Genomic DNA, 24191 nt, shown 5'->3' on the forward strand with positions numbered 1-24191 from the left:
TGTACACACACAAGTGTGGAATAGTGTGTAACCACAAGGAGGGTTCGTGGGGAGGTCAGTGAAGAGCGGAGGAGGGACAGCTTTCCCCCGGGCTGACCAGCTCAGTGCCTGCAAACAGGAGATGCTCAGTAATCACGTCCAGCCAACAGATATCGAATGTCCACTATGGCTAAATAAGTCCTTTAACATGGGCTACCCAATATCATCATTAAAATAGCCCTAGGGCATGCCTACTACTATCATCATCATCCTTACTTTATAGATGAGGACCTCGAAGGGGAAAGGGACCTGCCCGAGGCCACATGGCCGGTGCTGGATGAAGCCGACCTCTTCACAGTCCATCACAGGGATGGATGATGGCGGCAGACAAGTGAACAAAAGGGACAAGGCGAAGCCATGGCTTACCCTCCGCCAGCTGGGTGACAGCACATTGTCCCATCTTGGAACGCATCTCTGTCACACACAGGGTAAATGGGTCTATTCCCTGTGAATTATCTGCTAGCCGGCAGCTCCATCCATCTGTTCATTAACACAATTAAAAAAAAATCAAATGAGCCTCTTGATGCCCAGTCCCCGGGGGCCCAACTACATAAGTTGGAAATGACTCTTCAATGACTGATCAAAGGTGGGTTGTTCAGTAATTAGAAATCAAGATCTCTTCCTCCAGGCTTGGAGCTCTTTATTTGGGTCAGAACCAAAACCTAGACAGATCCATTTCCTCCTAATTTATACCCCTTTCGATGGGGAAAGCAGCAGGAGGCTGAGCTTTTGCTCCAGGAGACCCAGTGGCTCCTGTGTCTTCAGCAGGCAAGAAGGGAGGGAGGGAGCACATAATGAAATAAGCCCGTGAAGTGCCCATAAACTGGGATGGACAAGCACCTTAAGAGCAGGCATGAGTGCCAAGTTCAGGGCTGAGTGCGGAACAGAATCCCTTGTTCTCTCATTGAGGTTCCCACAGCAGCGGAAGATGAAAAAGGGGAGTGTGATTAGGGTCCAGTCTTGGAGGTCCAAAGACCCCCTTAGGCAAAAAAGGGTGAGCAGTAGGGAGGTTCAGCTAGAGTATCAGGTGGTTCCTTCATTGAGCCACTCAATAAATATTTGTTGAGGGCCTACTAACTGCCAGCACTCTGCTAGGCACAGGAATCTGATGGTCAATTAAAAAGGTGTCTGCTTTTAAAGATAGTACACAGCTAGCAGAGGTGGGTGTTGGGGGGGGGGCGTAGTCGGTCTGATGGGAAAGTCCAGAGTCAGAGAGGGTGAGGGTGCATGTGCTGAAAAGGAGGAGTGTAGGCGCAGAGGCCAGGCCCCCAGAGCTGATAACAGAAACGTCTTCATCCTCCCAGAATCCCCAGGAACACGCTGCACATCTGGAGATGCAACTCGCCAGTCCAGCTGTGGCCTCCAGGCCCTGCCTTTCACCCTGCCCTCAAACTCTTAGGTACTGGACGTTGGCACCCAAGAACAGGAAGTCCTAGGAGAGACAAGACAGGACAGGATGGTAAAAGCATCCTCTATCCCAGAAGACGCATCTCTGATTTAAAGGGAGGCCCACGTCTGGGGAAACACAAGCTCTGCCAGAAACCAGTTTGGTGCATAAATCGAGCGTGTAACTCTGTCCCCAAGGTCTCCATAAAGCACAGCTTTTGCCAGCTACGTTCTCTAAGGTGGCAATTTATCTGTCATTTCCCAAGCTGCTGCTTCCTGGCAGGCCTCATAAATGTCCTTTGTGTCACCTAAATTCTCTCTCCTTGGAGAAAAACTCAAAATTGTGAGCTTCTGAGGTTTACTCTCCTACCTCCTTATAAGTTTCCATCACTAAAGGGGCGGGAACTCTGAACTCAAAGGAAAGTCTAGTTCTTTCCCACAGCGACCCATCTGCTGCATTTTGGTGGTCATACACACGGGCAGAGTTGACCTCAAAACTCAAATGAATATGATAGTATATACAGTTGGCCACTGAACAATGGGGGTTGGGGCACTGATGCTCCGCAGGTGGAAAATCCACATACAGCTTTATAGTCAGCCTTCCCTATCCACGGTTCCTTGCATCCATGGTTCTGCATCTGCAAATTCAACCAACTTCGCAGATGGTGCAGTACCCTAGTATTTACTATTGAAAAAAATTCACATATAAGCAGACCTGAGGCATTTCAAACCTGTGTTGTTCAAGGGTCAACTGTAACAAATCTTCTAAATGACTTCCATTGTACCAAACTGAGCTAGAAGCTCAAATCTTCACCAGAGCCCAGTGAGATTTGGGCTACATCCCATTTTACAGAAGAGAAAACTGAGGCCAGCTACACGAATTCTCCCTCCATCCTTGCTTTGAACAATGATCTGTCTCACTCCTTGTAAACTCTCAGTGATGGCTGGATGTTAGTATTTCCGAGCCCAAAAGGGCTTTGCACATTTGTTTTTTAAATGTATCAGTTCATCACTGTTTCAATGTTCCTGATCATTCTGCTGCCCGTCACTCTTTAGGAGATATTTGCTGGATGTTGATGAGGTACCAGGTGCAAAGCAGCATCTCCTTGAATGCTCACAAGACTGCCCACCCAGCCATCCTACCATACAGATGCTGTTCTAGAAATATAACCTGAACCATGGGGCACAGATGGACCATAAAATACTTGGTCAGAATAGTGGAGAGTAAAGAATCAGACTATTCCTTGGTATTCAAATAGTTAAGTAAATTGTGATCCTTCGCATGGATGGGACAGTCTTTAACATTGGCGGGGGTGGAGGGAGCAGGGAGAGGAGACTACATTGCAACGGAGGGGAAAAAAAGAAAGAAAACAGGTCTGAGGACTAGCAATGGCAACAATCCAAAACAAACACTTCTTTTTAAATGCTGAGAGAAAACAAAAAGCCTAGAAGGAAGTACATCAAAAATCTGCCGTGGGTGTGGGGCAGGCAATGGGTTTACAAGGAACAGCATATGTATCTATGAAAACTTCTTCTTTGAAGAATTTAGAATTCTTAAGAATTTAGAAGAAATTTTAAAAACTTACAAATGGCTTTCCGAACCTGCCCTTTTGGCATGTCTAAGATGGCTGTATTTTCAAAATGAGCTGATCTTGAGGTTCCCGAGGTTGTGTCAATTCCCTCCTGCCCCATAGAGGTGCCACTTCTGAAGGACACGTGAATGGCTTCATGGCATCTAGCTGATCCTTGAGCACCCCCCCCCCCACTCCCCGTCCAGGCTTTCCCTGCTGCAGGGTTGGGCTGGGTCCCACCCACTGAGATATGACCTCTGAGCCTGGAAAGCTCACCAGCCCCTCTCCCCAAATCCTCAGAGCCCCCCTGAACCCACTGACCTTGTGGATCTGGAGAACAGGGTCGTAGAGCTCAATTTGCTTTAGCAGAGGGAGGGGGAAGCCTTTTTCCAGCTTATCTGGAGGTTGAAACACAGTATGGAGAGAAATTTGTTAATAAATAACAATTACAGATGAAATTTTACCCCCAAAAAGTTCCTCTCTGCAAATTCTATACATAGTATATTCCCATTTAATTATCACCAAAGACGGGATTATTATTCCTTTATCACAGATCAGGAAATCAAGGCACAGAGTGGCCAAGTAACCTGTCCTAGGTCACACAGCTAGAAAGTGGAAGAACGGGATTTGAACGCAGGCAGGCTGACACAGGGGCCTGAGTTCTCAGCTGTGGTGCTACATGGAGACAGTGGCGAGGGTGGGGCAGCAGACACTCATGGTAAGAAGCTAGAGGGTATCTGCTCTCTGCCCTCCACCCGCATCCTGCTTTCTACTGCAGCCAAATGAACCAGGATCTCATTGAAAGAGGGTTTAGGTCTTTATGCTTTATTTTTTGACTAGGGAGTTGGCAACTAACTGGGAAATGTGAATTTAGAGGTGAGCTGCCTTGTGCTCTGTGTATTAACTTGGTCCTCAGTCTTTCACCTGTCTTTTCAGGGTGTTGCGGGTGGCACTTCTGCAAGCCCCTCTTTCTCTCTTAGGAGGAGGTTTCCTGTGCTGCAAAAAAACTGCCCCCATCCCCAACCCTCATCAGAGCCCTGGAGGGAGAAGAGATAGACTTTAATACTCCCATGCCACAGACAGGCCACTGAAGCTCAAAGAACAGAAGTGACTCCCCCAAGGTCACACAGCCCGCAGGAGAGCCACGTTTCCAGTGTTCTTTCCGTCAAAGAGCAGTGACCACTCTTGACTTGGAAAAATCCATACTGATTCTTACCATTGACCTTGGGGTAGAGGGTGTTGAGAATGTAGTAGTTGAGCAGCGCCTCCAACATCTCCACCTGGTGGAGAACAGGAGAAGTACACTGTAACCACATGCACCAATAAACGTCCACAGAGCCACCTTGGGGGTGGGGTGGTTCTGTATGTGCTGACATGGCAAAAGGCTTGAAAAAAAGCTAATTTCAGATAGATACCTACATCATGCTGCTACTTTATAAGATTAAACTATTTTGAAATGCACATTTATATGTGTGCAAAGGGATAGAAAAGTTTGGAAGACTACACACCCAACTGTCTTTCCTCTAGGAAGAACATCAAGGTTTGGCTTAGTCTTATCTTTAGTATTAAATTTTTTTTTCAGTGAAAATATTTTCCTAAATTACTTATATGATACAAAATTTTATTTTATTGCCCCTCCCCCTTCTTTCCCTTGGAAAGAGATGCTTGATACACTAATTTGAACACCTGGATCCAGCTATGCCTGAAACCTCTAGCTTTAGTTTAGTTTAGTTAGTTTTTTTTTTGGTTATATGACCCTATACATCCCTCCTGTTTGCTTAAGACATTTTTAATTGGCCTTCTATTCCTTGCAATTAAAAGAATTCTGTCCAATAGATGACCTAATTATACAGTCTTATATTGGGAGGTAACTGTTCCTCTGCCCTATGTTTCGTGTCCTCAAGAGCGTCTATGCTTTTCTAGGGCACAGAGTAACTCTTCTCTTTCTCTATTTTCTATTATGGTGCTATCGCATTAAACACTCTAAATTAATTACTGCCCCAATCATTCCATAAATAAAAACAATAATAACTTACACTGAATACTCCAACTTTAGATTCTTTCAGTTCCACTTGTATCCTATAATGAATCAGAGAAGATTCAGAGATGTGGACATTACGCTTATAGGAAATGTAAGCAACGTGGGGGTTAATCAGAAAAAAGGAGATACCGACTTGAGAAGGCACAGGGCCAAGGATGTGGTAGGGGTGGGAGTGAAAAGATATTTGAGGAACCAAAAACAATGATACAACTTTATTGGGAAGACTTGCAGAGGGGAAATGTGTAGTGTAAAAGAACACAGCCTCTGCAATTTCAGGAAGTCAGTATAGCTGATGTGTAAAATTCACAGATTAAGAAAGCAGTAGCGTTAGTAAGTTCTTTAGAAATTTGGTAGTAATGGGGGTTATGTGGAAAGGAAGTTCGTGGAGGCAGGACCAGTGGGGCAAAAGAATTGGGCCAAGTGGGATAAAATGTAAGTTTCCTTCCGAAATGGTGGGCCCCTAATGTTGACAGGGGCATCTGGTCACATCCCACCACCAGCTACAGTGAATCAGCTACAATGTCCAGATGGAGGAAGCCCAGCCAAGGGCCCTCATGTGGGCAGGAGGCTGACTTACTTTCTTGGCTCCAGGAACCCAGTGATCTTGCTGGTGTTGAAGGTCAATGTGGCAGACACATTAGTGGCCTGGAAATTCCAGTAGAAAGAAATAGGTCCAAATGAGGGAGGTTGTCGTGTACAGGATGGATAGCTATGAGACCCGGCTGTCTCCTCTAAACAAACATCTCAATGGGTTAAAGCAGGAACTGACCCACTGGAGTGTAGACTCCCACAAGGCTCATCATAGGTGCTCAATAGATGAGTTTGAACTGGAACATTTTTTACTTGGAATTGCTGACTATAATAGCAATTAAACTTGTGAACAGACTACCAAGAGAAGGTGTGGAAGCCTATCCCAGGAGATCTCTAAAGGGATCATTTCTAGCTATCTCAGGGCCAAGATTCAGCCCTAGTAATACAAATACAAATAGAATAATAGATTATGTTTTAATTTAAAATATCTTAACAACAATTTTGATAACAATAAGAATTATCCAATTGCAGACATGACATCTGGGAGTAATTACACTTCCAGAAATTTGTCTTATTGAGTTTCAAACCAGGAACAAGACAGCAAAGTTCTCCATCCAGTGAGCAGGACCCCCCAAAACCTGAATCCCTTTGCTGTTAGGTAGGGTTGGTTGAGAGAGGAGGCACCACTCTCAATATTTAACTCAGAGGGAATTTAATACAGGGGATTGGTTACACAAGTGATGGCATTGCTGCAAAGCCAAAAAAAGGGTTGGAGAGGCATCTGAGAGATTAGCCGAGGCAGGAAGCTGCTACCACCCCAGGACTGGAGGAACAGAAGGAAGAGATGGAGTTATGGGAGCCACCATGGAGGAAATACAGTTAGTACCTGAGTCTCTGTCCAAGACAGGAAAAAATACTATGGGTTCTTCCTTCCTCCCACCTTCCATTCTCCTGACAGTGCCTTCCATTGCTAAGCTAGAAATCAGAGTGCAAGGGAGCCTGGGACATGTAGTCTTCAGGGGTCAGATACAGATGGAGCAAACAGGTCAAAGACCACTATGCCTTCCTCCCCACAATAGCCCAGACTCACTTAGTGGGATGAACATACATTAAACAAATAAACCTGCAAACAGATACATAAGTAACTTTATAATAAGTCCTATGAGGAAAAATAATAGGGTGCTACAAGGAAAAAAAAAAAAAAAGACAAGGGGCCTAAAATAGATCAGGGGTAAAGGCAATCATGGAAGGCCTATCTGAGGAAGTGATACTTAAGTTGAGATGGGAAAGAATCAGCCAGATGGTGAATGGGGGGTAAAGCATGCAGGAAAAGGGAAAAGCATTTGCGAAGGCATTGCCCCTTACCACACCAAGCCGGAAGACAGGCTCCCTGATGGAGTTAGGCAGCAGCACAAAGGCCTCAACCTCCATCTGGGGGGCTGAGGAGATATTTCCAGGGCTGAAGTTCAGGGACGGCGCAGAGACCATCGCTCCTTGGAGCTCCAAGTTCATGTTGGGGTACTTCCTGGCTAACTGGGGGCAGAATGAAGAGATTATGTCAAGAAAAGAGAAGCAGAAGAGAATTATGTTTCTGAACCCTGAGGGAGTCAGATCAAGCTGAGAACACTTCTTGGTCGGTTTTATTTCCACAAAATGCTCTGTGCCTTTTTCTCTTACAGGTATAACTAGCCATCTTTCCACGTCAGACACATGGAGTTTGCACCACCTATGTCATGGCTGCATGGCATTCCATCATGCATGCATGGGTACTGAATTGATTTAACCCTATTGAGCATCAAGTTGTCTCCAAGGTTTTGCCATTTTAATAATCACCCCGCCGTGTACCTTCGGCTATTATTTGGGGGAATACGGTCCTCAATGTGAACTTGCTGAGTACAAGGGCAGGGATATTTTTAAAGCTTCTGCCAGGTGTTGCCAAACTGTTCTCCATGAAGGTTGGGCTGATTTTTTTTTTTCACTCCATGCCCCTCCCTGGGCAATGGATGAGAGCTATTGTTTCTCCCCACTCTCATCACACTCAGGTAACTGCACAGGCGAAGACTAGATACCAATGATTTTGAAATATGACACACCTAGACCCCACCGTCTCAAAAGTGCTGGCAATCTTCTGTTTCACTAAAATTTAATTGGGGGCAAGATCATTCCTTTTGGGGGGAAGTTGGTGGAGGAACAACAGTGAACCTTTTGGTTGTGCAGGAATAAAATCTACCATCTATTGTAAGAGAGAGATGTTTAGAAGGTTGAGGAGGTAAACCACTTCTGGAAGAAAGTGGGCTGAGCTGCTTCTCTGTCAGGTTGATGATGATGTGAGCAGGTAGCAGGAGGAAGAGTTTTCTCCTCTTTCTGGGGCAAAAGGGATGTTGGAGCCACGATGCGGCCAAGGGCCCTCCAAGGCCAGTACCAACAATATAGAGGCACGATGGGCTGTTGTGGGGCTCCAGGGAAAGAAAGGGCCTACTGTGGGGGCGCCTTATGGAAGGACATGACCCAGGCACTGCAGGATTTGAAGCTGAACAATTTTCCCACCGTTGTAATTCCTCTCAGCCATCCTCAAGCCTTCTGCCTGGAATGTTAAATATGACCGCCTGTCTGAGCTGTGTCTTGGGGGGACTCAGAAAGTAGGGAAGAGGGGAGAGGACAGGTGGATTTCCGTGGGATTAAGTGAGATGCGGCCCATGAAGAGTTTAGCTAAGCAGTGACAGAGCTATGAGGTTATTCACTGCAACACTGATGTAGCGAGAGACTGGAAACGTGTCCTTCCATGGGAGACCGGCTACACAGACTATGGTCAATCCCTAATATGAAAGCGGACTGGATTCCCAAGAAAACAAGAGTGAGGAAGCTCTTTATTCCCTACATGGAATGGTCTCCTGGTATAGTAAGGGAGAATGTAAGATACAAACTGGTGTGTGTCTATGCCTCTATTTGTGTAAAAAAACAGGGGAAAGACACACAATATTTGTTTTTTTCTTTCTTCTTCTCCTTTTTTTTTTTTTTTTAACATTTTTTACAGAGTTTGTTTGTATATACATAGATGTGTGCAATCTGATAATATGGATAGACCGGGGATGTGAACTGGATGCTTAGGGGACAGGAGTGGGTAGGACTTTCCACACTTTAATCTTTTTCTTCTGAATTTTGAACCATGAGAATTTATTATCCATTCAAAAAAAATTTTTTTAAAGCACCAAGAATGGTGCCTGGCCCCTAGTACACCCTCTGTAATAGTTTGGTGTCATTAATTAGGATATGTCTGTGGGAAATGTGGGCTTTCCTTGGGATTGTCAGAGCTCGCCAATCAAAGACTGGGCAGCCTGTGGTCCCGCGAGATACCGGGCTCAGGTCTCTGATACTCAGACTTCGAAAGGAAATAAGCCCCCAAACCTGCAGCTGCTGGCCTTCTGATTCTTGGAGAAACTGAGAGGAACGCAGAGGTTGTACAGAGAAACCCCTGAAGGCTGTCTAGGGGGCGCTCAGTCTTCATTACCCCGCCCCTCCCCGAGGGCCAAGGGAAGACTTACCCGGGGGGCAAAGGCGCGGAAGGACTTGGTGGTCAGTCGAAGGTTAGAGTTAGGTGGAACCTGCAGCGAAGGGACACAGAGAAGTTTTAGATGCTGCCACTGGAGCTGAAGGTCTGAAGAGGGAGGAGGAGGTGGGCGGATGTTCAATAACAGAGCTACTCCACTGCCCAGGGTTACCATGGCAACAACGAGATGCCTGTCCTGCATTCACCATAAACACACGAGTCCCGGGGTTCTCCTTGGGGTGTAGGTGACAGGTGGGACCCACTCAGAGGGTGAGATCTGCAGTCACACAGACCTAGGTTTGGCTCCTGGCTTTGTGACTGTGTGGTCTGAGGCCACTGCGTTTACCTTGCTGAGCCTCAACTTCCTCCCCTGCAAAATGGGGATAAGCATAGTCCCCACATATCGGGTCATTGTGAGGACTAAATGGGATGGTGGGTACAAACCATCTAGCCCAAGGCCTGGCATATAGTGAGCGCTCAATAAAACACAGCTATTATAATCCCATCCACTAAAAGAAAGAGCTGCATCGGGGGAGGGTGACTCAAACATGACAATAGAAGTAAACGGCCTGGGCGTGGGTGAGAAATCATTCCAAAGACAAAAAGTCACTCCATCCATCACCGCCAGTGCCCAGTTCATTACCAGGGTCAGCTGGACCATCTAATATGGACGGCATTGTGTCTTCCCCGCCGTCCTGATGTTGTTCAAGAGACCTCAGCTTTTACAAAGAGCTTTTTTTTTTTAAACAAAGAAACAGCCATCTAAAACTCAGAAATACTAAAGAAACTGGAGAAATATTAAAGCTATGACCCACTATAAAATTTAGTATCCTTTATACAAAACCACATTGGAGACGTTGTTTTAGAGCTAAGCGCTACGAAGGCTTTGTCTCTCCTTTTCACTGTGAAATGGTACTAAATCACGCACCACTTCTAGTTTGGCTACAGAAAGCTCCCAGATTTATGGTTAAAAAAAATCAATTTATGGGCCCAGTGTCTTCATAATTGTGCTTTATTTTTTATTTCCTTGTCTATTTAACTTCATGCATTTATCCGTGTATCTGTTATCCTGCCTCATTTACTAAAATCCTTTTTTTCAAGCCTCCACAAACCATCAGGATAAGAGAAAATATGAATTAGAATAACAGATCTAGTCTGGAGGGAAAAGTACAACACAAACAAGCCGCAAAGTCTTCCACTATTGTTATAAAGGAGAAAGAACTTTGACTTTGAGCTTCCTGGCAGCTAAAATGAAAAGGAGAATTGTGCTAACTTACGTTTTTTCCTGGTCTTGATCTTTTTTTCTTAGTCATAATTTGCTATTTCCTTGATGTAAATGAGTGGAAAGGAAAAAAGGAAGGAAGGCCAGGCTACAGTGTCATTTGTGAGGGCTGTTCTGCGATGATTCTCACCATGTCATCTGTGATGGAAAAGTTCAGGTACCCCACTTCGTGATAAGCTAGGCTGGCTGTGTTGAAGGCATAATCAGAGATGGCAAAGTAGACCATTCGGCTGTGTTCCTCAGGAAGGCTCATGACAGGAGCAAGGAAGGCAACTGGGGAGCGGTGATCACGGCTAAAAATTTCACCCTGGAGAGAGAAATAGAGTCCATCTGAACTTTTCTAAGTCGATTCCAGAGCTGGACCTCTGAGCTAGGGAGTGAACTATAGAGCTTAATGAGGGAACATGGACTGAAGGCACTGCCTGAAACTCCACCATTAATTATATTTTTCTTTGGGTCAAAGTGTATCTACAGCATTCCTCAAAGTTCCCCAGAAGCTTTGGTATATTAACCTATAGGACCTCCTGGTCCTATATGCCACTGAGGGCCAGCTCTGACAGACCTCATCTGCATGGTGAGAAAGGTGAAGGAGGGGAAGAAGGGGGAGGGGAAGTTTTGAGGCCTAAGACACCTGGGGGAGGGTCCTGGCTCTGGGAACACTCCCCACCACTCCGTATCATCCTGCCCTGCACACAGCGGGGACCACTGGGGGGGATGAGGACAGGTCTGAAGCCAGGGGAACAAGAGGCCCCAAGAAATGGCTGACCCTGAGGGAATGGACCCACCCAAGCCCCTGCCCCAGGACCCTTACCTTAAGCATTACTTCCAGCATTTGGGCTGTTGCCCGAGGGGCTTCCGTTAAACTGTAATCAATGCCCATGAAATCGTCAATCTCTGTTGTGACTGTGAACCAGGGAGGGGCAGAATTAGGAGGCAGGCGATGGAGAAGGGGTGAGGGCTCTGGCTGACCCACACTCTCTGTGACTTTCTTCAGAGCCCCTCTGCCTTAACCTTCTGCCCTAAGCCCCTCCACTCGGCCCAGTGCTGGGGCAAAGAGTGCCTTCATTAAGATAGATGATGTGGGTGGTGGGACGCTTAGCCTGGGGCCAGAGCAGTTTCCAGAATCACACACACACACACACACACACACACACACACACACACACACACACACAAACATGCACACACACAGTCATCCTACGGGCAGGAGGAGCTCAGGTCTGGCAGCCCTTCCACACCTGGAGCTTCATGCCAAAGGGCATATAATCAGGAAAATCCTTCAGTTGCAGGATTGCAACTGAAGGTATTGTTCCCCAAGAGTAAAACTGAGCCCTGGATCTTTGGGAAAACTGGCTTCCTATCAACACAAATCAAATAACCAAGAAGGCCAGGACATGCCTCTCCAAGGCCCTGGGGGATGGGAGTTCTGTGTCACATGCACTGGGGTGTCTGTGCCCACCTGGGCCTCCACTGATGGGGGAATGTCAGCAGGTGAGTGTGGGGAACCTGGAGAGCACAGCATCGTAGGAGACCTCAGACAGTTTGTCAAGACTGTTCCTGCAAACTTCACATGTGGACCTAGACCCGGCACTTCCACCTGCACAGGGCTGTTCTCCGGGTGCATGCACGTGTGCGGGCAAAGAGGTGGTGCGGGGGTGCTCCCTGCCCCACTGTTGGCAGTGGCAACGGAAGGCAGCAAACTCCCCTGCCGAGCAGCTGGGGACTTATTAAACAAACGGAGACACATTTGTGAGACAGAATACTCCACAGCTATTAAAGTGAGGTCTTTTACAACTACGGCAGGGTCTGCTAACGCTGAAATTATATGAGCTGCAAGAACAACTGTGTACGTTTCACACCTGGATATAGACCCCAAGACATGCGTCCACGTGAGCTGGAATATCCATAGCAGCACTGTCTGCAATGGTGTAAAGCTGAAACTATCCAAGTGGCCTTCAACAGTAGAAAAGATAAATAAATGGAGGGACTTGGGCACGGTGGATTACACGGCAAGGAGCATGAATGAACTCACCACATGCAACAATGTGGATTGACCTCCTATTTTAAAGCTGAAAAAAGGAAGTCTTATGCTTTTGATAAAAGACTCTACTATATGGTTCCATTCATGTACAAAGTGCAAAACTGATGTTTGCTGGGAGCAGTTGGGAGAGTGGTTAACCTTGAGGGGTGGGGAGGGACAGAGGAAGACATGATGGGGCTGTGAAAGGTCAGTCACGTTCTGTATGTTGATCTGGGAGTTGGTACATGCGTGTGCTCAGTTTGTGAAAATTCTTTAAACTCTTTGCTTATGATCAAGCACTTTTCTCTGTATTAATTTCCACAAAAACGTTTTTAAAAATGAGATCAATTTATATGCACTGATATGGAAACTCTCCAAGGTATACAAGTTACAAAAGAACAATGTCTGTACTCTTACAGACCATATATATTCACCTATATTCATGAACAAAAGGAATACATATGGAACATATCATCATATACTTGTGTATGTGTGTATTTATATTTATATGTACATGCAAAGGAAATATCTGAGAGTATACACCCCAAATGGAGGTTACCTCCTGGAAGAAAATTTGGAGAGAGAAGGGGACTTTAATTTTTACTTTCAATACTTCTGTCCCGTGTAAGAGTTTGTAGGTACATACATGCACTTATAAAAACTAATAACAATAAAGTGTCCCACGGGTGGGTGGGGTGTTCTACCTGGCAGAGTTTGGAGATAAGGCTGTAAGTCAGAGGGCACTGAGTCTTCGATCTTTTCACAAATCTGAAAAAAAAAAAAAAAAAAAGAAAAGGGAAGAGAAGAGAAAGCCTGAGTGAGCTCCCTGGCTTTGATCATGCCCTGTGCTAATTGTTTCGTCACATTATTTCACGTATTTGCTAATTGGCCATTAATGCTACAAAAATTTATAAGGGCTTATGATGTGCCAGGTGCTTAGAAATTGGAAATGATCAAAAACATGCAAGAGCCCATGGGGACCCCAAAAGGGTCCAATCAGACCTGTCAAAGTCGATCCCAGGGCTGGATATCAGAGCTGGGTGGCCTCCTACACAGCCGGTTGAGAGGTCATGCACTGGAGTCACTGGCCAAAGCTCCTCAGTAAAGACTTTTTCCTTTGGGGGGGGGCCCTGGCCACCCAGAATCTAGAGTCTAGTAGCAGAACTAGACAGTAAGTAGCAAAAGCCACACAAATGAGTGGATAATTAACGTAGATACTTCTTAAATGTCATCACTTAACAGGTTGGCTGGATTGATCAATATTCCCGTTTTCCCTGCTGCCCGTGCAAGATGGAACACTCACATCCAGCAGGCTGCCACGCACAGTAGGCACTCAGAAAGTGTTGCCCTGATTGAGTTGCTTGCTTCTTAAGAAAAAAAAAATGTGTTCTCAACCCTGTTTGCTTTACTTGCTGTTATAGTCACTCGAATTATTTCTTACGTAAGCCCATGAAATATGACTAAGAGATGAATTGTTTCTATGAAAACCTGAGATCAATGCCTTGGAAGGGTGAGTTGCTTAAAAAAAATGCTAGTAAATTGGTGTGGGCGAGAAAAGCTTATGAGGAAAAACATCATAAAAACCTAGGATTCTGCATCAGGGTTGCCCTGCAAATGTCTTTAGATTCTCATTGTAGTAAAAGATATCTGAGCTGGAATTTGTAGCAGAATGTTGTAAGCAAAAAGGACTGCAGAAAACCAATCAAGAGACTGTTTACAAAGACTAGGTCTAGGCTGACATCAAAGGAATTTACATTTACTGTATTTTAAAAACATTTGGATTTATAGGTAAATATTTTCTTTGTTCAGGTGTGTGTGAGTGAGTCTTCACTTTAAACTGCTTTTAAAAGTTAACCAGTTACCGCCTACGGTGCAAATGGATCTACATATACAGAGGAGGAGAGGGGTGTGGGGTGGGGTGGCAGGGGGGTGTCCAAGAGGGTGGATGGCCCAGGGAGCAAGCACTCAGTAAGTACTTGCTATTCTTAGCCCTGCTGGTCAGATACCACATCCCTCCCCAACTGGCGCGTCAGAACCATCCTGCAACCAGGTTCTTAGTTGTCCTGGGAGATTTCTGAAGACCCACAAGGACCAGGGGTCAAGAAAGATCTCCATCTTTCCTGAGACATCCAGCCCTTACAAGGCCTTTGGGACAAGCTGCTCCAAGCTCCAGGAAGTTCAAATCCCTACCTAGCCTTCTGTCAACAAGGTGGCCCCAGGTGAGTTACTAAATGCTCTAAGCCTCCTCCATTAAGTGCAGGAAACCGGCATCTCCTTCAAAAGTTGTGGGTAGGATTCAGTGGCATTGCCCATGTGAAGTGCTTAGTACATTATTCCTGGCCAACTACAGGCTCAATAAATAGTCGCCATTATTATTATAAATAAGAATAGTTATGCAATGATACGTTTGGTATAACATTAATTATACTAATTTATAAAAATAACTATTATCGTGGTAATTTATTATCACGATAATTATTACATATTCCCCAAGCTATCCTAGATCCCCGGGACCCCAGAATAAGAAAAGGAACAGAATGCAGCTAGCTTGCCACATCCAATCTGTGGGGTCTGCATGCTATTCCAGCTTCAACCACCAGAGGGCACTCATGGCCAAACCAAACGTCAAACCGAGAGGAGGGGTGTGTGTGTGTTTTCCCTTTTCCTCCTTCATTGCTTTCTCCCTTCCCAAGCACAATCATTGCTGCAGACACAGCTCCAGGTATATGATATCTCAGATATGAGATTTTGGAATGTAGTGAGTGGGAGAACTGAAAGTTAACATGAGACCTCTTTGTTTTAGGTAGAGATTCCAAAATTTGGAGATTCCACATAAATTTTTTTAATAGGGAAAACTAGCACTTTGTTGCTGCTTCCCCAAGACAAGGTAGGTCCTCAGGAGTACATCCCAGTAGAAACCAGAGCTCCCTCCTGGTCCACATACTCCCGAAGTCTCCTGCTTGGTCCCTGCAGGCCCCTAAGTGTTGATTTCCTTTTTGGCCTTTGCAGACTGCAGGGCAGTGGCGGGCAGTGAGCAAGGCCAAGCAGAGGGAGGGGCAGGAGTTTCCATTTGGCCTCTGCTGTTTCAACATTGGTCAGAAATTTAACCATTCTCTGCCTAACCAGACAGATTCAGAGTCCAGAGACCCATATTCTGCCCCCAGTTTTGCCATATACCAACTCCATGACCTTGATTTGTCCTCTCTAGGCCTTGGGTATGAGAATGGCTGGGCCAGCCCCCAGGGCCATCCAAGGCCAGAGGTTTGTGAGGACTTGTGCCCAGCCCATAAGGGGCTCACTTGGCCACTCATACCTTGCTCTCCAGCATTCTTTGGAATTTGGACTCGATCTGGCTGTGGAAGAGATTCAGCAGCCACCTGCGAAGAGAAGCCAGGGGACAGTCAGCTGTGCCACTGAATGCAAGGACAGTGGGGCTCCAGGGAGAGCCAGGCCAGTCCCCAAGGGAGCCCTCCCTACCCCATCGCGGTACCCAGCTGTGTCCCAGAATCCTGGATGGGATGAAAACTCAGAGTCCCAGCTCCCAGCACACTCAATGATTCAGTGCATCTGGCATCCCAGCCCCCTGCAGCACCCCAAATTCAGTAGATTTGGGGGAGGGGCTCAAGAATCCATGTTTTTCTAATCGAAGAAACTGACACTTGAAGAGACTCCTTGAAGGGTGTGTATATTTTCATCAACTCTCTTTTAGCCAAATTCTTTGTATTCCTTCAGTAGCCAAATTTCATTTGCCTGATGGTGGTCCCATGAAGTTCATTTTTTGGTGGAAATGACACACCAAGACTCTGAACTTAAACTTGCTTCTGCTAATTTCAGCAGGTCCCCCAAAGAATTATCTCCAAGTGCACGTGATCTGCCTGTGGCTTACGCCTGGACCCGGATGCTCATCAGAGGCCAGGCCTTGGGCTGGATGGGTCTCTAGCTGCAGCCAGTGGTAACCTACCCCAAATCTCCTGACACATGTGTCTCTACATCACGGATGTGGCTGCTACAGCTGGAGACAGCGACCTTGGGCCTCCCAGAGGGCTCACTGCCCAAGAGAAGATTGACTGAAATGGTGATGCCCTCAACCTTCAGGTCAAAGGAGCCCTGTAGTTTCCTGGAGGAGAAAGAGAACCAATAGTTGATTCCTAGATTAGAGTCGGCCACTGCTTTGGGGGAAAGTATAAATCTCAATTCTTATCTGCACAGAAGTGAAGCTGGGATAAAAATTTAATTTAAAAAATTATTATAAATATTTATTACAAAGCAAAGATTCATCACAAATACAAACATAAAAAATCAAGAAGAAAGCTTGGGTCCATTTAGTTATGATCAGGGATGAGCAAAGACCTTTCTAGGCGGGATCCAAGTCTCAGAAGCCATAAAGGAAATGGTTGTCCTTTAAGATGCTTTCAGGAAATGGTTGCCAGCGCAGAAAATTAAAACTTTAGTGAAAAAAAAGGCTTATTTTAAAAACCCTGTTTAAAAAAAAACTGTAATGAATAACAACAAAAAATGCCATATGCAAAGTAAAAAAAAATTGTATCTTGAGCCAACCAAAGAGCTAATTTCCTTAACATATGAGCTAATATATGATTTCATTTCCTTAACACACAAAGAACAAGGCCTATACAAAGTAACAAGGAAAGAACAAAACAACCCAAAGGGGAAAAAAAAAGAGATCAAAGATATGAACAGGAAGTTCAATTGCAAATAAGCACATGAAACGTTATTAAAAGAGAAAATCACAATGATGCCAGTTTTCACCCACCAGATTGATAAAAAGATTAGAAGTTTTCATACCCAGTGCTTGTGAATATATGGGTCAACCAGGCACTGGCTGGGAGAGCACATCTGGAACACAAATGGGTGGGATCTATCCTAATTTAACCACATATCCTTGCCCCAGTAATTTTACTTCTAAGTCTTTACTCTGTGGCTCATCCTGTCAAGATATATATGTGGGGCAGCTCATTGCAGCATCACAAGTAATAGCAAGAAATGAGAAAACAACCTTAAATGTCAACTAGTCAGGATAGGTTCACTACGTTGTGGGCACCTATGCTATGTAGCTTTTAGAAAAAATGAGGCCAAAGATGTGGAAGCAACATAAATGTTCACTGACAGATGACTGGACAAAGAAGACATGGCATACACACACACACACGCACGCACAATGGAATACTACTCAGCCATAAAAAAGGAACAATGCCATTTGCAGCAACATGGATGGACCTAGAGATGACCATACTAAGTGAAGTCAGAAAGAAAAAGACAAATATCATATGATGTCACTTAATATGTAGAATCTAAAAGAAATGATACAAATGAACTTACTTATAAAACAGAAAAAGACTCTCAGACATAGAAAACAAACTTACGGTTACCAAAGTGGGGAGAGGGGGAGGAATAAATTAGGAGTTTGAGATTAGCAGATACAAACTACAACATATAAAATAGATAAACAACAAGGTCCTACTGTATAGCACAGGGAATTACATTCAATATCTTATAATAACCTATAATGAAAAAGAATATGAAAAAGAATCTGAATATATGTATAACTGAATCACTCTACTGTACACCAGAAACTAACACAACATTGTAAATTAACTATGCTTTGATAAAAATAAATAAAAAAATAGAAAGCATGAGGCCAAATGGGACCTAGCTATACAATGAAATATTACTCAGCCATAAAAAGGAATAAGTACTGATGAGTACTGCAGGGTGGATGAATCTTGAAAATATTATGCTACATAACAGAGCCAGACGCAAAATGTCATATCTTGTATGATTCCATTTGTTTGGAAGGTCCTGAATAGGTAAATCCACAGAGACAGAAGGAGGAATGGTCAAGGCTACGGGGGGTGGGGAGTGGGGAGCGACTGCTCAGTGGTACGGAGCATCTCTTGGGGTGATGAACCTATTGTGGGACTAGACAGAGGTGGTGGTTTTACAACTTGTGACTGTGGTACTAAATGCCACTGACTCGTGTACTTTAAAGTGGTTAGTTTATGTTATGGGAATTTCACCTCAATAAAAAACTATATTTAAAAAAGATTAAAAAAAAAAAAGAATGAAGTAGCTATTTATATGCTCCCACAAAGAGAGCTTTAAGATACTTTAATGAAAAAAATCCAGGGCAGAAGAGTATGGCCTGATTCCTTGCACAGAAATTAAATAGATGTCGTATATAGGTGACATTTCTACTGAGCATCTTTCTAAAGTTGTGCCACCCAGAAGGAATATAATGTGAACCACATAGGTTATTTAAAATTTTCTAGTGGCCACATTAAAAAAGGCGAAAAGAAACAGGTGATATTAATTTTGATAGTACATATTATCAACTCAACATGGAATCAATGGAAAAGTTACTAATAAGTTTTCTTATGTTCGTTTTTTGTACTGTCTGCAAATCAGCTGTTTCACACTTACAGCAGATCTCAGTGTGTACCAACCACTTTTCATGTACTCAGTCAAGACATGTGGCCAGAGGTGACCTTATTGGACAGTGCAGGTCTGAAGTGTAAATGTGATCACAACACGCATTGTTACCTTCCTGTTAGGGGCTGAACTGTGTCTCCCCAAAATTCTTATGTTGAAAGTCCTAACCCTCCAGGACACAGAATGTGACTGTATTTGAGACAGAGCCTTTAAACAGTGATTGATTGAAAATTAGGCCATTAGAGTGGGCCAGAGTCCAATCTGATTGGTGTCCTTCTAAGAAGAGGAGATTGGGACACACAGAGAAACACTCGGAGTGCAGGCTTACAGAAGGATGACCATGTGAGGACACGGAGACAGAGCGGCCACCTGCAAGCTCAGGCAAGAGGCCTTAGAAGAAACTAAACCTGCCGACATCCTGGTCTTGGACTTCTAGCCTCCAGAATGTGAAAAAAATTCTGTTGTTTGAGGCCTCCTGTCTGTGACATTTCACTCTGGCTGCCCAGGGAAACTAACCCACCTTCCTTCCAAGGACTGGAGGTCAGAGAACAGTTCACAGTGCTGGAGAGTTTGTGCTCCTGGGAGTCACCCCTGACCAATGGCAAGCAGGAGGGTGGGGGAACTCAGAGGTGGGCTCTGCCTACACTGTCCCCAGGGGTCCCCAGGAGGGTCAAGCTCCATTAGCTGCCGGGCCTACGTCCTTCTTGCCACCTCCCTTCTGCACACCCCATGGACGTTTCCCTAGGTTACTCTCCAGAGAAAATACTTGCACTTGAATTCTTGTCTTGGGGTCTGCTGTGGGGGAAGCAAACCCAGAAGACACACTATTGTCTCACTGAGTTCAACCACTGCCCCATCAGGGAGGCCTGAGAGGGGAAGGGGCTCAGCCAAGGGCCAGGACCCAGACCCTGGTCTTCCTCTGGGCTGCACTCCTTCTCTCCACCATGTGGACTTTTGATGAGCTAGGAACACCCTGGACCCAAGAGGGAGGGAAGGAATGCCAAGGCCAAGCACAGAGTCCACTTACAGTTTCCACTTGCGCACCTTCCACTTGCCCTTGACCCTGATGAAGGAGTCAGAGATGCTGAAATGCAGGCCCTGGCCAGGGAGGGGCGTCAGAGCAGAGCCGAGCAGCTCGCAGCTGTGGACTTCCAGGCTGGGGAGAGAGACCCAGGGAAGCGGCATCAGCCCCCACATGGAGGCGGAGGCAAGTCCAGTCTCAGCAGGGGTCTTGCTCTCACCCCCATCCCCGCGAGGACTAGGCCAGCAGAGCCTGGCGTGCGGCTCCCCCCACTCACTTGCTGTCACCTGCTGTGTGCCCTACACTGAATCTGCGGCCATGCTAAGTGCTTTATATGCATTGTCAGGCCTCACAGAGGGGTCAGTGCAGTTCTGATCCCCTTTTTACAGAGCAGGAATAGAACCTCTTGGAAAGTATGCATTTCCCCAAAGTTGCACAGTCAGGACCAGAGCCCATGAATCTCCTGACCCTGGTTGGGTCCTGAGCAGGGCACATAAACACAGCCCGCCATCCCCGTTCTCCTCACGTCCCAGTCAGGGAATCCAGTTCGGGGAAGGCCGAGGGCAGCCTTGAAAAGAGACACGAAAGGGCTAGGAGAAGATGATACACGTGGTGGGGCCGTCAATGGGAAAAGAATAGTCAGGTTCCATTTTCTTTGCCTGGCACACAGTAGGTGCTCAATAAATGTTTACTGATGGACAGAATAAAAGAAGGAGTGACTGAAGCCATCAGTGATGGTGAACAGAGAGGGCATGATGAGCTATGGGCCCAACTGCCCCAACCTCATTGTCTGTCTTTCAAAAAGTGATGCCTTTTTTAGCATCAGCTGCTTGTGTCTAATGATCCTTTGAAGATTCAGCTCGAATGCCGCCACTCCGGGAAGACTTCGTTGACTCCTCCAGATGTGCAAACCTTAGCTCTAACCATTGGACTACTCTATTTAAAGTTTAAGGTCTACAAAAAAGTTTAAGGTCTATCTTCTCTTCCAAATTATATCCATTGGCCAGGCCACACCCTGGATGATCACCCCAAAGAAGTAGCAAGTTATCTCCATTTTACAGATAAGAAAACTGAGGCTCAGTTCCCACAGCTAGGAGGTCTTCATTAATATCTGTTGTATGAATGAATGAAGGGGCCCAAGTTCTTCTCAGAATTTCCCTCTGAATTCTGCAAGGAACCATCCCACCATCTGCCCCATCCCACTGTCTGTCTGTCCTGACCCAATCCTGGGGCTCTCCCTCCCTTCCTCTCCAGACCTCCAGCCCTGCCCAGACTCCTCAGGGCCCCAGCAGAAAGGAGCCCTACCTGTAGAGCTCATAGTGCCCACTGCCGACGTGTTTGATATTGACGTCTCCAGTGAAATCGGGCAGTGTGATTTTGTGCAGCTTATTCTGCAGGGCCACCAGCCCCTCTCTGGCCACTGTGGACAGAAAAAAGCTGGAAGTCAGACTGGTTGGCCTGCCTCCCTCCCCTCTAAACCCTTCGGTGGCTCCCACCTGCCCTGGGGAAAAGGGCCAACTTCCCTATTAGGATTAATTACAGTTGCAGGCTATTGAGCCCCTCTGGAGTCCCAGGTAGCATGAGAGACACTCAGGAGCATCATTGCATTTCAGGTGGGGTAGTTATGTTTGTGCCCATTACATGGATGAGGAAACAATGTTTTTGTCAGCAGCTCCACGGGAGAGGAGTGCCGTGTGCTTGGCTGAGGGGCCCTCTTTCCTATCCTTCATGGCATCTAACCTGTGTAGAAGAAACTGTAAGGATTTTAGGACTAGAATCCTCACATTGGCATCTTTCTTGCTGGGTGACCTTGAGCAAGTCCTCAACCTTGGCGTTCTTGGTCTGTCTAGTAGCAATGATAATAATACTTTCCTCCCTGGGGTGGCATGAGGATTAAAAGAGATCATTGCAGCCCAGAAAGGGGGCTGGCAGGATGAAAAGCACCCTTGCTTTGTGCCTGGCATACATTAGGCACTCAGTAAATGCAGGGTTTATGCTATTGAAAATTGGAAAGGACCAAAATGTCCAGCTTTAGAGGACTTAAAGAAATGTGGTAGACTCACACAGTGGAAAGGATCAAAAGGCAAACTTTGCCTGATTTAGGTTTCAATATAAACAGCATTTACTAGGACTGTCTGTATACTCTGAGGCGCTAGAGAGCTAGAATTCTGCTCTCAGGGAGGGCATGTGTACACAGATGACCAGCGGTCTCCCTAACTCCACCTCTTTCCAGTTTGCAGTCCACCCTTGAGCAAATGCACAAGCTAGTCTCTGCCAGAATGCTATCCCTTGTCCCTGGCTAACTCCCACTTATCTTTTCTACCTCACCTCCTCCAAGAAGCCCTTCCTGATTTCTTTCTCTCTGTTCCCATCCAGTCTGGTCTTCCAGCAACTCTACCTGAGGGAATGTCATTACCTCATTGAACAGATAAGGCAATTGAGGCTCCACAAATGTGAGGACCAGCCCTCCATCAATTACTGTGGGGAACGGTATATAACTACCTCAGATCCCTTGCCCCTTGGATTAATTCTGAGGACTTGTTTTAGCATCTTTTCAAAAATAATCCAAATGAATCGACATACAAAACAGAAACAGACTCACAGACATAGAAAACAAACTTATGTTTACCAAAAGGGAGAGGGGTGGGGGACAGACAAATTAAGCGTATGGGATTAACAGATACGAACTACTCTGTATAAGATAAATAAGCATCAAGGATTTACTGTATATTCAATATCTTGTAATAACCTATAATGGAATATAATCTGCGAAAAAATAACTGAATCACTATGCTGTACACACGAAATACAATATTGTAAATCAATAGCCGTAATTTTACCCATTCTTTGAAACTGAGGTATAATATACTTAGAGGTAAAACCTTAAAGGCACTAATCTTAAAGTTATTGGGAAGTAATTTTATATGTTTATGCACCCATCTAGCCGCCCTCTAGAGCAAGATGTAATGAAACCCTAACACCCTTCTGGGCGCCTGGTTTGCTACCGGCTGCGGGACGTAACCACCGTTCTGAAATCCATTTAAAAATTTTTTTTGATTGAAGTGTAGTTGATTTACAATGTTAGTTTTAGGTACATATACATATTTCTTTTTCTTTTCAGATTCTTTTCCATTATACGTTATTACAAGGAATTAAATATAGTTCCCTGTGCTATACAGTAGGTCCTGTTGTTTATCTATTTTATATATAGTAATGTGTATTTGTTAATCCCCAACCCCTAATTTATCCCTTTAGTATTTTTTTTAATTAAAAAATTTTTTTTTTCTGCAGGGGAGGTAATTAGATTTATTTATTTATTTTATTTTTAGAGGAGGTACTGGGGATTGAACCCAGGACCTTGTGTATGCTAAGCATGTGCTCTACCACTTGAGCTATACCCTCCCCTACTAGTTTTTTTCTAATACTTTTTTTTTTTTTTTTTTTGTGATGGAGGTAGTGGGGATTGAACCCAGGACCTCATGCATACTAAGCACGCACTCTACCACTGAGCTATACCCACCACCCCATTCCCCAACATCTAGTTTTAAGGCATATGTTTTCAAATTTGAACAAGTCTTTTCCAGCGGAACTGTTCCCGTCACTGGGGTGACAGCTGGTTTACTAACACACCTCCCCTGGCCACCTGCCCTCCCCCATCTCGCCTTCCCACCCTCCTATGTTTTCACCTCCCCCATCAACTACTTGCTCCCAACTCTTTCTCTCCATTGGCCAGTGGGAAACCCAGCTAAGACAAGTTACATGCCCCAGGAGCCCAGTGGCTGCGTGACGAGGCCAGGACCTGAGCCAGAGCTGCCTGACCGGGCTGGCTGCGCCGACCTGAAGGAGAATCCCGTCTGTGTCCCCGGCTGTACCCAGAGCAGCCTGGGGCCAAGCGGGTCAGCCAAGCCCAGCCGACCTCGCAGCTCCTTACCGTACTCCAAGCCCTTGTTGGTGATCCTGACGACCAGGCCGGGATTGTCACCCAGGGTCTCTGGGGCAGACATGAGCAGCACTCCCAGCAGGAGAGAGGGCAGGGCCCCGGCCAAGGCCCCCATCCTGGTTCCCAGCAGGCTGGGCCAGGCCTGTCGCAGCCTCAGCTCCCTTAAGTAGCTGAGGCCCGAGGGCGGGGGTGGCCCCTGAGTGGGGCGGGTTCCTGGGATCAGGAAGGGGAGGCCTGGTGACTGGAACCTGCTTGCAACACTGTAGGGGGTCACAGGTCATACTTAAAACCTGTTGTCCCTGCCAGGGGCCAGAGGGTGGGTTGGCCTGGGCCCAGGTGACACTCTGTACACCCTTCCCAGTAAAA

The 24191-nt window shown here is 45.7% G+C and overlaps 1 protein-coding gene across 1 annotated transcript; it reads right to left on the reverse strand.

The window, feature by feature from the left end:
* Positions 1-693: 693 nt before the first annotated feature.
* Positions 694-23971, reverse strand: LOC105085010 (lipopolysaccharide-binding protein). The gene is made up of 15 exons (XM_010975240.3): positions 23817-23971; positions 21191-21305; positions 19892-20020; positions 16379-16534; positions 15731-15794; positions 13122-13185; positions 11209-11300; positions 10528-10704; positions 9111-9170; positions 6934-7101; positions 5615-5682; positions 5033-5075; positions 4213-4276; positions 3318-3394; positions 694-1471 (listed from the first exon to the last, which is right to left on the reverse strand). The coding sequence occupies exons 1-15, from the start codon at positions 23938-23940 to the stop codon at positions 1427-1429; spliced, it is 1446 nt and encodes a 481-aa protein (XP_010973542.1). The 5' UTR covers positions 23941-23971; the 3' UTR covers positions 694-1426.
* Between the last annotated feature and the right edge of the window lie 220 nt (positions 23972-24191).

The sequence above is a fragment of the Camelus dromedarius genome, chromosome 18 (genome assembly GCF_036321535.1).
Source record: "Camelus dromedarius isolate mCamDro1 chromosome 18, mCamDro1.pat, whole genome shotgun sequence".
NCBI classification, from domain to species: Eukaryota; Metazoa; Chordata; class Mammalia; order Artiodactyla; family Camelidae; genus Camelus; species Camelus dromedarius.

Bases quoted from the DNA above. Each gene is read 5' to 3' on its own strand.
- LOC105085010 (XM_010975240.3), bottom strand. From the start codon at position 23,940: ATGGGGGCCTTGGCCGGGGCCCTGCCCTCTCTCCTGCTGGGAGTGCTG. The intron at 21,306-23,816 runs GTAAGGAGCTGC...TTCTGTCCACAG, and splicing joins CAACAAGGGCTTGGAGTACG to TGGCCAGAGAGGGGCTGGTG. The intron at 7,102-9,110 runs GTAAGTCTTCCC...TTCTGCCCCCAG, and splicing joins TCCGCGCCTTTGCCCCCCGG to TTAGCCAGGAAGTACCCCAA.